Genomic DNA, 15,655 nt, shown 5'->3' on the forward strand with positions numbered 1-15,655 from the left:
CCAATGATATCCAATAATAAGTTTATATCGGCCCTTTGATTAGTTTTTCCATCATTATTCAAGTTCATCATATCACTGCTCAAATTCAACAGCTACTGATCGTCAGTGCCAGAGCTGTAGACATTACACTCTGAAAAGATTGAATGGGTTCATTATAACTTTCCTTAAATGCAGTAAAAACAACAGCAAAATAACAGCAGAAATTCCAACTACCTTTCCACTGTCGTCTCATTTCTGTGGTTTCTTTCTTAATGTCTCTGCTTCATGCTCTGAAACTAAGCTGTGGGTCTGTTGTGTTTTTCAGGTGAACCTTTGGCCGGTAGTAGAACCGCTGCCGGCATTCCTAGAGGGTACTGGAGCTTCTCCTGGGTAGCTGAGGACGACCTGAGCTTTCCCAATGACTCTGTGCCAGTGTCAGGTGAGTCAGACATTGTCAGCCCTCCTCAGACAGATGGACAGGCTAACGCGCGTCTGTCCTCCGAAGACTCTCTGCTCCCAATAAACTATGACACCTGGCATCAGCTTTCTATCAGCTCACATAAACGTCTCTGTCTAGCCTGACTGCTACCATCAGCACTGGCATCATCACAGAGCTCATGTCTCTTGATCACCCAGTTTATGGGCCACTCCAGGACTTGGATAGATAAAACTTTCAGTAACCATTATAAAATTATCTGTACTCAGCCAAAGGTCTTACAGAATTAGTTTTTATTTACCTCTGTGGAAATCAGGCTGATAATGGTGGAGAAAAGTAGTAAAAACAGCAGAAAGTATAAGCCAGGGATGCCAAACTAAAGGCCCGGGGGCCAAATCCGGCCCGTGGTACAGTTATACCTGGCCCTCCAGATGATATTATATTTTTATCTTAACTGGCCCACCAGTATGAGATTTCCTCCAGTATAAAAATGTAAACTTAATCTTGATGATAACATCCTTGTTGAGTCATAAAAATTAGAAATAGTAAACGGTAAAAATAATCTGATAAAAAGTCAGGAATGTAGGAATAATTTGTGTTTTCTCTATATTTTCAATTTTGCATCTCACAGTTATAACTAAAAGCTATGGTTTTAACCATTTATTTCATATTTTAACCTTTTCATCTCATAACTTTGACTTTTTATCTCGTATTTTTATCTATGAGATTCATTATTTTACATTTTAAACCCTATTTTGACCCTTTTAAAGTCATGATTTTTAATTTTATCTCACATTTTGACCTTTTTCAACTTCTAACTTTGACTTTCATCTCATTTTTTACCTTTTAAAATCATGTTTTTTACATTTTTACATACTCTGACTTTTAAAACTCATACATTTGGATTTTATCTCATTTTTGCTGACCATTTCAACTCCTAACTTTCACTTTTACCTCATATTTTGGCCTTCAAAGCTCATGATTTTTCTATGATTAAATTTGTTTTATGTTGTTTTGCATCATTAACAGCAAGACAAAAGCCCAAAGGTATTGACAACACAAATAATACAGTCCACACTAATGGTGGTACTTAAAAAAAAAAAAAAAACAAACAACAACAATAAAATTAAAACAAACAAACAAAAAACACAAAAAAAATCATGCAGTTTTTGTGTGTAAACTCAAGATTTTTAATTGCATTTCATATTGAAAAACTCATGAATTTGAATTTTATCTCATATTTTGACTGTTAAAACTCGTGATTTTTTCTGTTATTTCATATTTTGACTTTTAAAACTCATGAATTTGAATTTTATCTTGTATTTTGACCTTTAACACTCAAAATTTTGCCTTTTATCTCATTTTTTTTGACAGTTAAAAATCATGGTTTCAGTATTCTATCTCATATTTTGACTTTAAATGTCATGTTTTTACCTTTAAAACTTATAAATTTGACTTTTTATCTCAGATTTTGAGTTGTTAACTTATGTTTAACCACAAAATCATTTAGGTTGACATTCAGTGGTTAAATATTGGCCCAGATTCAGAATCTGGCCCCTGCTGTGATTGAGTTTGACCCCCCTGGTATAAGCTATAATATCAAACTTTTTTCATTTCCTTTACACTGCACCCACTATTGCGCCGTTTGGTCACATTTTACAAGAGTAAAATTTGGCAGCCATTTTTACCAGCCATAGTTTTAGACTCATGTTTGTCTGTGAGAACTAACATTTCAGTCCAGTAGTAGTCAATAAAAAATCCTTCATTTTAACCTTTACTTTCAGTCAAAACTTGTTTTTTCCATAGAATCATTATGGAAAATCATTTCTACATCATGTTAATTTGTGAGGACATGCACAGCTGATGCTTCAACGGATGAAGAAGAAACATGGCAGCCATGATGCATTTGTGTAGTGAACAGAAAGTAAATCTTAAGCTGAGTGGGGAGCTGTACTGTGTCTAGATAAAGTGTGTTAACCATCACTTCAAATCCTTGCTTTTGCTTTATTTTCTAAAAACAAAAATATGGTGCTAAATAAATGTATAAGCCTCTTGCACAAAGTCCTGATGACAATGTTTGGATGAGCTTGTTAGGTTGTCAGTGTTTCTATAAAGCTCCAGAGAAGGCAGAAAAACAGTCTTGTGGATTACAAATTCCTCTTTTTTACAATATTTGTCGGCTTTAGAGTTTTAAGCAGCTTTTATATTTCTACAGATAAATTCAACAAACTCTTATCAGTGACTTGCAACATGCAATGCATTTCTAATTGCAGATAAACAGCTCACAGCATGTCAGGCTTTTCCATTATTGTGTTCACACTGAAGTATTTTGGCTTTAAACATAATTAAAGTAATCAAAGACATCTCATTGTCTAAAACGACAGCACAGTATAACTAGATATTTCTCTACTATTCAGATTTTTAATTTATTTTTCTAGTAACTTTGAAAATAGTCTCATAGTTATGAGTGAGTGAGGAGTGAGCCAAATGTGGAGCAAAACTAAACAAAAGCTAATTTGATCATCTCTCTGCTGCAGCCCTGCAGTAAACTCACTTGTCCACTTAGCAGCTTTGTTTGCAGCATCAGCTTCTTTTTCGTCTTTGTGTTTAAATTGTTTCTAAAAGTTTATCCCTCTGTGTAACTGCTTGGCTCTTCTTTCCTGCTGTCTTTATGGCACCTCTCAAACTGTTGTCCATGTTTAGTCCGGTTAAAATAAACCTATTCTAATCTCAGTGAGCGATATTTTACTGCTACTTTATGGCATCATGATTCATACAGCAAGATATAAATCTACCTAGTTTGGCTCAAAATGCATTTACACTTTTGCTGCACCACAGGGAAGCACTGCAGCTCCACCATTTAACATGCTCATTGGCTCACTGGAGTTGGGCAGTAATCATCGTCCCTATATATGCCATGAAAACGCTTCTTTTTTTTTTTTTTTTTTTTTTTTTGCGTCACTGTAATTACCCGTGTAAACATGCATGTTAAGTTGTAGGGTGCACACAAGGTCTGCTTTGCAAAACATTTCTGTTGGTCTGATTGAGGCTGAGTTTAATTGGGTTGGTTCGGTTTGTCTTGAGCCTGCTGCAGCGATTCACTTCCTCGTTGCAATGGTGACAACTAGGGATTATTTCTTTGTTTATCCTTCAACTTTAAAGTGTGACTGAAGCACTGAAGTTTTATGTCTGATATACGTGTGTGTTGATATCTGTATCCACTGAAATTAATATGTAAATATATGCATTTAAGATATCACCAAAGTGTGTTTTGACTCGTGATTGAGTTGCTGTAAGACTAAAACAATTCAAAAGAGCTTGCTGGCTGTGACTCCTGGTCAAAGAAATGTCTATAAATACTTCAATTCCATCAGTTGTCGCTAATACTTCAATCAGAAGAGACTTAATACAAGTTTAAGTGTTGGAATGGTTTTCAGTGTTTTAAACTGTGAAATGTCTTTGGCAAACAGACTCCGCTGTGATGTCCTTATAAACTTGAAAGGGTAGTGGGGCGAACAGCAGGATAGGATATCCCACTATGGAGTCTAGATACAGGTGGTGGTGAAGATGGATGAGACTTGTGAAGAGCAGATTTCTGGGGAGCTTGACCCAAACACTGAAGTGATACTTGAAATAAATGACTAAAAGGCTCAAAATCTGAGAAAAAAAGTCAATTTTATAAGTCCTAAAGGTCAAAATACAAAAATGAAAGTCAAAATAAGGTTTTAATAGGCATATATATGAGATAGATACTTAAAATAATGAGTTTAAAGGTCAAGATATGAGATGAAATAAGAAATCAAGAGTTTAAAAGGTCAAAATAGAAGACAAAATTCAAAATTTTGACAATGAAAGGTCAAAATTTTAAATGAAATTATAGATCAGGAGATTTAAAAGTGAAAATATGTGATTAAAAGTAAAAGTTAGGAGTTTTAAAGGTGACAATATGATTTTAAATGAAAAACTGTGAACCTTAAAGGTCACAATATGAGAGAAATAATGAATTTAAAAGGTCAAAATATGAAAAAAAAAAAAAAAACAACGTCAAATTCCTAACTTTAAGTCATAATGCTGGGATACAAAATGAAAATATGAAATAAAAACACAAATTAATTTCTTATTCCCCTCATTCCTGACTTTTTATCTTACCATTTCTACTCCCTACTTTTTTAGATTTTTATGACTTAAGAAGGATTTTTTTTTTTTTTAATCTTCAAGGTTAAATTTACATTTTTATACTGGAGGAAATCTGCAGACCTCATTTGGGTGAGCCACTTCTAATTAAAATGTGAAATGATCATGTGGGCCGGGTAAAACTGCACCAGGGGCCGCATTTGATCCCTGAGGAGCCTGACCTGGACACCGATGAGATGGCTTGGAGGTAGAGATGAAGGGATGTAGTCATGAATGAGCTGAACCTGGTCACACAAGAGATGTAATGGAGGTAGCTTAAACAGTCTTCCTGTTTAAACTTTCACTAAGCTTTATTAACTCTACTGAGGCTCCTAATTCAGTGATGAACATTCTATTTCAGACAATCTTTCACAAGAAAAGTTCACATTTATGTTGTTTGAATGCTTTTATAGATAGCCATTTCAGGGAACGGGCTGGTTTCAGTTAACCTGACACGCCAGATGGATTTGTTTCACACATCCATCTGGAAAACCTTCAATACTAAGCGTTTGGGGAAAGGGCAGTAGATCTGAAAAAAACTCTGAACTGAACATTCTGTCTGTCACATCTTTACGGGCCAATCAGAGCAACAAAACACGTGACATAGCCGCGTCCGAGGTGCACATAAGCAGCTAGCGAGGAGTTACGTGAACGATGGCGACTGTAGACATGTCTACATGTCGTTTTTGAAAAGAAAACAACTCACAGCTGTTCTTAGTTCTTCTTTTGACAAAGAAATGTCGTCAAGTTCTGATAAAACTGGCGCTTTAGCAGCATTCACGCTAATGTCTCCCGCCATAATTGCACCAGCCTCCTGTTGCTGCTTGCATACGCCACGACTCTGCCGCCCCTGAAAGTACTGCCCCTCGTCACTGATTAGTCCTGTCACTTTCTGGGAGCTTTGTAAGATGCCAGTGAGAAACAAAGAAACAGGCGTATCCATCTGCTTTGTAAGGTCAGGTTTCAGTAGCATCTGAATACCAGGAGAGAAACAAAACTTAAAACACACAGATTCAGAGCAAGCGACATCATAATGTGAACTAAACACACAGACATATTAAAAACATCGTTTTCTTATCTTATGCACAGATATATTAGGTATCACGTTACAGGCATAAACTAAAGTGTTAATTAACTTTCACTCATTTTACAACAGTTTTTATCTTAGAGAAAATGTACACACAATGACCTTCAATGTCTTTCAACTTTTTAATTATTAGTTACAGTTAAATATTACTGTGTTTGAGTTTATGAATACATAAGTGATGATGGATAGATTATTTTAATTTACTTGGATCTCTTAAGAATATGAATTGAACTGATTTATCCTCTACAATGAAAAGCAGCTGCTGTAGTGAATATTTATTACATCATGTGAATGACCCCAAACTGACATGTATCATGAGGCTAAATACCCCTGATCAGTCACTGTTTCATTCAGCTGCTGCTTCACATCATTGACCTGACCACCGTTCTCCTTCTTTCTGAATCACTGAACAGGTTTAAGGGAGTTTTGATCATGTTTTATATCCTCTAAATATCAGTATTGAGCTATGTTTTCTATTATTAAGTGATGCATCTGATTGATGCTAGATCTTTGCAATCACACACTCGCACACTGAGGGTTTATCATTTAATAAAAGGGTATTGATATCAATTAGATGAACATAGCATGCTACCCAGCCTGCATGCACATGACACAGAGACAGGGGAAGAGCATGCATGTGGAGGGGCAGTGCGCTTTCATACACTGATCCTAAGGCTGATCCTCTAGTGTCTTTAGCTCCCAAACACATAGAGCCGAGGGTTTGTCAGCATAATACTGCTAATTGCAATTAAAAATGACATCCATCTAGTGCTTTATTGTTCTGTCATCACAAAGACCTAAAAAGAAATACTGTGATGTAAATTTCAGGTCGTGTCGCCCACTTCTGCAGCTCACATGCAATCAAATAGAGTTGTTGTTTAGGAGAGAAAGTAGGGAAACTTAGCTTTGTACCTTACTTTGTCCCAGACTATAATTTAGCTAAAGAATGTCAATCAAACCTTAATGCACTTGTGCCAGAGCTGTGTAATGTACCAGACTAACCTCAGCTTAGCAGATTTTTTTTTAAACAAATGAAATGTAAAAGATCATCTCTCACCTGACAAAGATGTTTTTCAAGTAGATGAGGAAAAAGAAAGAGTTAAGCCTGAAGCTGGCAGGGCTGACTCAAACATGTCTTTTTTATATTGAGAAGAAAGCCAGTCCTAGCTGTAAGAAATGAGATGTTAAGACTGCAGCCAAGTATTTTAACTCTGAGTGTGAACATTTGCTTAAGAATCCTAGAAGCGCATACACGCATCAGTGCCACATCAGACTCTCAAAGCCTATTCACATCACTCTGCAGCGACAGCTCCAGCATGATTTTTTGCCCCTTTCCAATCCCTTGGGGGATGGCAGGTCATCCTGTAAGTGATGATTCAAAGTCCCGCCAGCACCAAACTGTCACCCGACTGTTTATGAAACACATCCTTGACAGTGAAACCCTGGGACCTTCCTTTGACTGCCTGTGGCTGTGACAGCCTGCAGTGGACCCCACTGTAATTGGTGTCAGTTAGAAAACGGATCATCACTCCATTTTTAAATCAATCAATCCATCATGCTGACTGCAGACTACATTTTCTATTATTTTTACTATGACAGCAATGACCTCTCACCTCTAGCATGTTAGGAAACCAGAGGCAGAGCTTTTATTTTTTTATTTTCTTTCTTGTTATGATAAGTAAGGCAAACATTATGTGGCGGAAGAAGCAGGAAGAATCACATCTGGCTTGTAAAATCTAGATGAAAACAAATGCTCCAAATGAAAGATGGCACACTTAAGTGAGATCAATTAAACTTATTACCACAAGCAATGCCAAAGGTTGATTAAAATATACAGGAGCAAATTTATGCCTTGTATTTCTATATTGTTAGTATGACTTTTTTAGACCTGATTCTCTGCACTGTGTACTTTAATTCTCCCATCAAATGCATAAGCATACAGTTAACTTAATATGGAATAACCTTGGAATTGGGAAGCACACGGTAACCATGGAAAACTGATTAGAGTAGGCAGGTATCCAAACATGGAGTGTCCCAGACATGTTAAATATGGCATATGTTGAACTCTCTGAGGTCAAAGGTCTTCCTCTACTATATTCCAATTTAACTAACACCAGTATGCAGGGAATTAATGATGTCTGTACTGGCGTAGTTTAGAAGCAGCTTGTCTCAGAGCAAATGAAGTCATGACACTTGGAGTCAGGCAGGCTGGATGTGATATCAAGATGAATAAACCTTTGAACCTGTTTCCAGTAAGTCTCTCGGCTACTGACTGATAAACTGAAAAAACATCTTGCACTTACGCTTAAGATTAACCTGCCTGCCACATGACCACATATTCTGCCTGTGCCTCGTTCTTGGCAGTCAGCGGTTCGAGCGATGCAGAGCAGGGTGCAGCAGTAGACGAGAGATCACAAGGTCATGGGAGATCTACAAGTTCATGTAAGCAACAGATTACTTTCCCCTTTATGATTCATTAGCTGTTCACTTCAATATTCGTGATGTTTTTTTTTTGCCTCTATCAGTGAGTACAAAGTTAACAGGTTTGTTTTCTACACAGAATGTGTGGTTTCATACAGTGTTAATTTTGGCAGCTATTTTTAATTTTAGTCTTAGTTTTAGTCTTTAAATGAAATGCATTTTAGTTTTAGTCAAATTTTAGTCATTTCTATCCTTTTTAGTTTTAGTCTAATTTTAGTTGCCGAAAACTCAAAACATTTTAGTCTAGTTTTAGTCCATAAAAGTCCTCATGCTTTAGTCTTTACTTTTAGTCCAAGCATTTATTTTCTTGCTTTAATCTGGTACCAAACCACGGTAGTGTGTTTTATGCACTCCGATAAACCTGGGGTCCCTGTTCTCTATAGCTGAGAGGCAGAATAGTTGACAGACCTACCCAGAGTCAAGAAATATCACGGATTTTGAATGTCTGATGAATACTACTTAACATTTTGGTTTAGATTTATTCATCTTGATGAAAACTTAACGTAGCTTTAGTCAGTTTTAGTCATCACAGATCTATTTTTGTTAGTTTAAGTCTAGTTTTTGTCATAGAAAAAAATACTGTCGATCAACATTTCTAGTCATAGTTTTAGTTGACGAAATTAACACTGGTTTCATACAAAATTGTGTGGTTTTCCACCTTAAAAGTGACCTTTCCTCATCTTTGGCGCCATGTTACCTCTGTGACCCCCTAACTGGATGATGACCTTTGGCCAGACCAGAGCAAGTGCAGTGGGACTGAAAAGATTATTAGAATAAGAGCGATTTACTTCACAATGTGCTCCACATGTGGATTGTTATGGTGGCAGAGTATGTGGAATTTGAGGGTAACACATACTTATGTGGACTGAATGGGAAATGTTTGCATAAAACCTGAAGGGACAAATTTTAATGCAGATTGAATCTGCCCACACCAAGTGTGTAAATTACAATACAAGGGTGGGTGGACCTCAGTTGTTTTCTTTATTTGCACCGCAAAGCATTCTGGTATCGCTTGCAGTATTAATCAGCACCAGTGTGAGGTGGCAGCATGAGGAAGGCAAGCAAGCACAGCATCAACAGTGAAGCAGATGCCTCAAGTCATTCGGTTTTATACTCCAATAAGGCTCAGTATGAAGAGTGTCCTGTACAAGTGAACAAAACGGACCATGAACAAAACCACATCTTCTGTGGAGCTACCATACCGGCAGGGCTGATCGTGATGCCAATTACACAATCTGAGACTGCAGAAAACATAAAACTTGTGCCAATCTTTGACACTCCTGGGCTCAGATCATTCCACGCACAAAAAAAAAAAAAAAAACAGTTTTGCATGTATGTGATGGAAAATAATTAACTTTTGTGTTGTTTGTTTTAACAGTAAATCAAGTTCTTATCACAAAAACAGGCATTCAAGGGGTCAAAATTTTGAAACAGAATGAATATTCATTATATATGTTGAGAACTGAAGTAACAAATAGTATACAAAAAAACTGAATGATACATTAATACGTACATTTTCTAAGTCAGTCTTTATTTGAGGGTATTTGGGGACATGGGTGTTGCACTTTTGATACAATCTGACACCACACAAAAAAATCAAAATAGTTGAAATGTAATCTTCATGCCAATCTTTGACACTCCCGGGCTCAGAAAATTCCACACAAAAAAAAAAGAAAAAAAAATTGCATGATGGGTACATTTTCACTTTTTGTGCTTATTGTTTTAACAAAAAATCAAGCGCTAATCACAGAAACGGCCATTTAAGGGGTTACAATCACAGATAATATTCATTATAATGGGTGAGGAATAAGGTTACTTATATTATTTTAAAAAATTGGAATGATACATATGGCAGACTTTATTGGAGGGGTTTTGTACCCTTAGGGACATGGGTGTCACACTATTTTTAAGGGATGCAGGAGGGTTAAGGAGCTTTTAATGTTTGTTTGTGTAGCATTATTCTTCGGAGGATGCTAAGAAAAGGTTTGGAAGAGAAGTCGTCTCTGGCGAAGTAATACATGGCTCGAGGCTGCAGTGACAGATCTCAGCTTTCCCTCCAGCATCTGCTGTCCTCTGGCATTTACTGCCTTCGACAAAAGCCAACACAGAATGACTGGACACTTGTCACCAGCTGCCCCCTCCCTTCCTCCCTCCCCCAATCCCACCTTCATGTTTCCAACAGCAGCCTTTAACAGCTGGGACTAGAGGTTAAGCCAACTCTCCATTTTTGCTAGGAAGAGCTGGTAGTCTGATTTAGATGCCACAGTGTGTCGGTGATGCATCAGAACCCTCTGACCTCAGCCCCCCCACTGCCTCCCATCTCCACTGTGTCATCTTCCCTCAGGGAATAGCAGCATTGGCAGCCTGTTGCCATATTCTTCTTTTCAAAAGCCATTTCCATGCACCATCTTTCTTACTCCAGACCCATTCTTCTCATCAAGATGGATCGTCCTGGTTCAGCTGTGGCTGCCAGCTGTAACAGAAACCCTCAGATGGATGCTAGCCACTTCATGAGTCGTCCTGCTCTACAATAGAACATCTGCCTCACTCAGCCGGTAGCGCTGTTCTTGTGTAATGAGACACAGCAGTGGAATAAAGCACATTTGCTGAGGCGGAGGGGTATAAAAGGTAGAGCAGCGGTGCAGGTGCTTAAATATGGCATCCTCTTTGAGTCACATCGCTCAGCTCCTCAGACCCCTAGTCCAATTCACGCTGTTCCAATTCAAGCTCCCATGAGCTTCGTTTGCATGTTTTATGAACAAACAGAAAATAACAAAGTTTAAAAGATCACATATTTCAGGGTCATGCAAAGTAGCACATTATATCCATATTCAAAGAAATGTAGATGTTAAATAACATCTGCAGTGGTATCAGAAAAGAGCAAATTTTTAACAGTTTTTCAATTTACTCGTATTAAACCCAAATAAGTCATTCATATCATTGTGTTAAACTTGCACTCTGAGTTTTTACTCAGCAGTAAAATAGAGATTATAACCAACGTATCAGGGTTAGGGATGTTTCTGGATGACAAATTCCAAATCTGCAAATTTAATAGGGATCACAGCATTAGAAGATAAACAGCAAAAGAATGCAGTTTTTTCAGTAGAAAACTAACATACATAATGACAGTTAAATTAAATAATTACAGTCACAATTAAAGCCAAGCAAGGAGAGCAGATATTATTAGATCAAACAGGCACCAAGTGTACGGTTTCCAGTTGCTTTAATACATGATGGATAAATCTGCAGAAGCTTCAACTCTATCTTCTTTTACCTCGCTGAAAACTGAACCTCCATTCATTCAGCCACCCCTAACCTATGCACACAAGTAGAAACGGGTACAATGGGCCCAGAAATACATGAAGACTTATTTTAAAACAGTCTTGTTTACTGATGAGTACCGTGCAACCCTGGATGGTCCAGATGTATGGAGTAGTGGATGGTTGGTGGATGGCCACCATGTCCCAACAAGGCTGCAACGTCAGCAAGGAGGTGGAGGAGTCATGTTGTAGGCCTGAATTAAGGGGAGAGAGCTGGAAGGCTCCTTTAGGGTCCCAGCAAAGTATATGGAGTCTCTGCCTGACCACTTTCTTCCGTGGTACAAAAAGAAGAACCATGGCTTCTGTAGCAAAATTATCTTCATGCATGACAATGCACCGTCTCATGCTGCAAAGAATACCTCTGTGTCATTGGCATGAAAGGAGAGAAACTCATGGTGTGGTCCCCACCTGACCTCAACCCTATTGAGAACCTTTGGAGCATCCTCAAAAAAAGATCTATGAGGGTGGGAGTCAGTTCACATCAAAATGGCAGCTCTGGGAGGCTTTTCTGACATCTTGCAAAGAAATTTAATTAGAAACTCTATAAAAACTCACAATTTCAGTGGATGCAAGAATTGTGAAGGTGCTATTAAAGAAGGGCTCCTATGTTAACATGGAACTCGGCCTGTTAAGATGTTTTTGATTGAAATAGCTTTTGATTTCAGTAAATATGACCTCCTATTGCTGCAGATTCAACCAGTGATCATTTCCAGTTCTTTACAACCTACAAAATGTTTTGATACTCTGTGATGCCTAATAATTTGGAACAGTGCATTTTGAGTTTATTTATTTTTGAAAAAAAAATATATATAATAATAATTGGGAGGTTTTTTGACAACATTTTAATTATGCTGCATTGGTTGATGACTTGAAAATTATACTGAGTGACATTTGCAATGACTTTTTAGCAAAATCAGAGAACAACATTATTTGTGTAATAATTTGGTATAAGCCACTGTCTGTTTAAAAGGAATCTCCCAAAAGCAGAAGGTGAAAACCTTCCTCTGCGTGATGATCCATATTTTGTTCAGCAAAGTCCAGTGCAAAGATGTGCAGTTTCTGTGAAGCTGTGTTGCTCATTTAGAGCCATCTGTTTGGCCGTATGGAGTTTGTGCATCTGCTATACTGTAGGAAAGTCGAGCTCTCGGCCTCCACTGATTGCTGTGAAACACACCTACAGCCCGCGAGTCGCTCTGTCCTGCTCAGCCTGATTTCCAGTCAAACCAGCACTCAGCAGTAATGGTGATGCTAAACATTAAAACTTCCTGTTCCCTTAAAAGGAACCCTGCATGATCAGACAAGTTCATCTTGTTGGATAGGCATTTGTATCTCTCATATATGTATACTGAACTAAAACAACTCACTAGATATCTGCATTTGGAGTAAATTTGAGCTTATAAACTATAAAAATCTGTTACACCACTTAGCCAGAGCACTCCTTGCTGTTGGTGTACCATAACAGGTTTGTCAGACTGGCAGTATGTTTTGCTGCTTGTTGTCGTTGTCTCCCTGCTGTCAGATGCCTTGAGAGTGTGTGTTCATTTCCACCAGCTGAACCAATGCCAGTGTCTGCTTTAAAAGTGAAAAAGTTTTGCGTCATGGCCCGGCACAGCACTGGCGCAGAGGGCTGCATGGCACAGCTGGCTGTAATGAGATCCACAAGAGTTCAAAAACACTTTAATTCTTCTTTATGGGTGTTGATAAATGATACAAATTACAAAGTTTATTCATAGCCACACACACTGCATCCTGCAGCGACGCCAGGCACAATTAAAAACATCCAAGGTTTTTAAAAACACTCAAACTTATTTTTTTACCCTTTTTTTTGTTAAAAAATATGAAGTTAATCCATGCTTGTGGTTATTATAGGCTCTAAAGTATTTTTTCCTTTTATTAGTTCCCTGTAAAGTGAACTTGGGGCAGGACGGAGCCTGCGATTCTTGCAGAAACAAAATTGAAGGTCGATCTTTAACATACTGTGGGAAACACTGCCTCACATTACAAAATTGCATTTGTTGATTCAACATAAGTGAGAGGCTGGTTTGGGAGGCAGGTTTTAGAAAGAGGTTGTAATCCTTTACAAAAATTTAATGATCAAAGAAAAACGCAATAGTAATAACAGTTAGTATAGACTAACATACTGCAACTGTGGCTGCTTGAGTTGTCAGAGCTGTCATTGACAGGAAAAGCATGAGGCTGTTACTGTTAGCAGATTCTGAACATACTTTAATGAAATTGCATTTCATGGTGGTGGTTTTGCTCAGTTTTTTCCTTACATAAGGATTTAAAGGATCTGTAGAGGAGATTTTCTCTTGACCCCGGCCAGCATGCCTCGTCTGTAGTTCTGACAAGCTGATGCCGAGGATACGTTAAAGGAAGAGTTCACAAGGAATATCAAACCTGACCCACTTTGATCTGCTCTGATGTAGAATCAGATGGTGTCAAATGCATTAGTAGCTAAAATGTACAACTTCATCTGACTTACTCGTCTGTATGCCCACTCTTATTTTGGTCACGTTCAAACCCATCCTTAATCAAAAACATAATAAGAGAGAACTAATTTCATTTCTTTTCAAAGGGCAACAACTGATTAGATATCTAGCCAACAGAAAAAGCAATTACATAAGAAATTACTTCTTAATTTGTGTTGCAATCAACAAAATCAGAGCTGTGTTTAGATCAACACCTCATAGATGCTTGTTGTCAAAAATCCCTCACCACTCATTTGTTCATCTGCAAGAATCTGACAGCAAAGATTCAGCTCCTTTGAGTGGAAATGAATTTGCCTTGAATGCAGAGGCAATGAGAAGTCTAATAGATACCTAAATAAGCTGAGCAATGGCATTGCAATAAAAAATAAACATATTCATCATCTCAGTTTAAGGCTTTCATTGGGAAATTTCACAGCACTGTTTTTACTCTCTATACATCATTCAATCAAATTTACAAAGTCGTTGTGCACTGCTGGGAATTGAATAACTTATGTGCAAAATTAAGATCATCACAGTTGGCTTGCATGTCAGTGCCCTGCAACCGTAAACATGACACACTGCTCAATCCGGATCAGTTTCATGAATGGGATCAAGGTCATAGTGCCAGAGAGGCTCATTAACCAATCACAAACTCTTGTTAACACTCACAGCCACCGGCCGCTCTGGAAATGTGCTGCTTAACTACTGAATGGAGAAAGATTTAACAGTATTTACAATGAATTAATTTCCTTTAAGGATCGCGAGAACTTTCATTGTATTAGCAGCAGCATTTACAGGCCTTGTTTACAGCAGATCTGCTGCCTTTGTTTGTATTGAATATCCAACTTCTCCTATAAAACTTGCCCCGATCGACGGCCAATCAGTTAACGACCTTGACTCCATTAACAAGTGGGGCTGCTGGAATTACAAGCACGTATGATCCAATCCATAAACAAAGTGCAGCTCCTTTAGAAACAAAAATGACTTTGTCCTCTAAGGCAGTTATAAAAGACAAGTCACAAGCCATCTGGAGTTGTTGATTTCTTTATTTGTCTTTTGCTTGCCAGGTCACATGTGGTCATTTCAAACTTGAAATTAACATATTAATCACCCTCCTTTAGAATATCAAATGACACACAACTTCAAACATTTATAAACTTCAAACATTTCATGTAGATTTGCATCTGTAAAGCCTGTACTGCTTTATGGCTCCATATCCTAGCATGATCACGGCCAATAACAAACTCTCTGGGGTATTAGAACTCAGAGATTGACTTTAATTAACATCAGAGCCTTTTGTGTTGACAGCAATGAATGAGACTGTAGAAAACAGAGCTCAAGTTACAAATCAATTCAGGACAATGATAATGTGATTGTAATCAATATGGCTCTTGGAAGTATTTATTTTGCTTAGGGATGGTATTCAAATCAGATGAAATGACAAAATTAACCCCGTGGCCATTTGAGAAGGAAGCTATCAAATATTTAAAACAGTGATATGAATCTTTAATACCTCATGATTCAATTTGATCCTGATTCTGGGGGCCCCAACTCTATTCCAAATGGATTTTCTATTAAAACAGCTTCCCAATTCAAACACACATTACCTATGTTTTATAATGAGGTGTTTATTTTAGCATCTTCTGCTGTCTGCTGTTCTCTAGGGGTGAGAGTCACTAGTGGTCCCACAATACGATATTTTTTTAAC

The 15,655-nt window shown here is 37.7% G+C and overlaps 1 protein-coding gene across 1 annotated transcript in view; it reads left to right on the forward strand.

Annotated features, from left to right (window-relative positions):
- The window catches only part of alk (ALK receptor tyrosine kinase), a 755,603-nt gene that overhangs the window by 293,631 nt on the left and 446,317 nt on the right, over positions 1 to 15,655 (forward strand). Inside the window, exon 2 of the mRNA XM_041812830.1 lies at positions 305 to 418. Within this exon, the coding sequence (XP_041668764.1) occupies positions 305 to 418 (114 nt within the window). The remainder of the gene's footprint in view (positions 1 to 304; positions 419 to 15,655) is intronic.

This window comes from Cheilinus undulatus, linkage group 18, assembly GCF_018320785.1.
Source record: "Cheilinus undulatus linkage group 18, ASM1832078v1, whole genome shotgun sequence".
Lineage (NCBI taxonomy): Eukaryota > Metazoa > Chordata > Actinopteri > Labriformes > Labridae > Cheilinus > Cheilinus undulatus.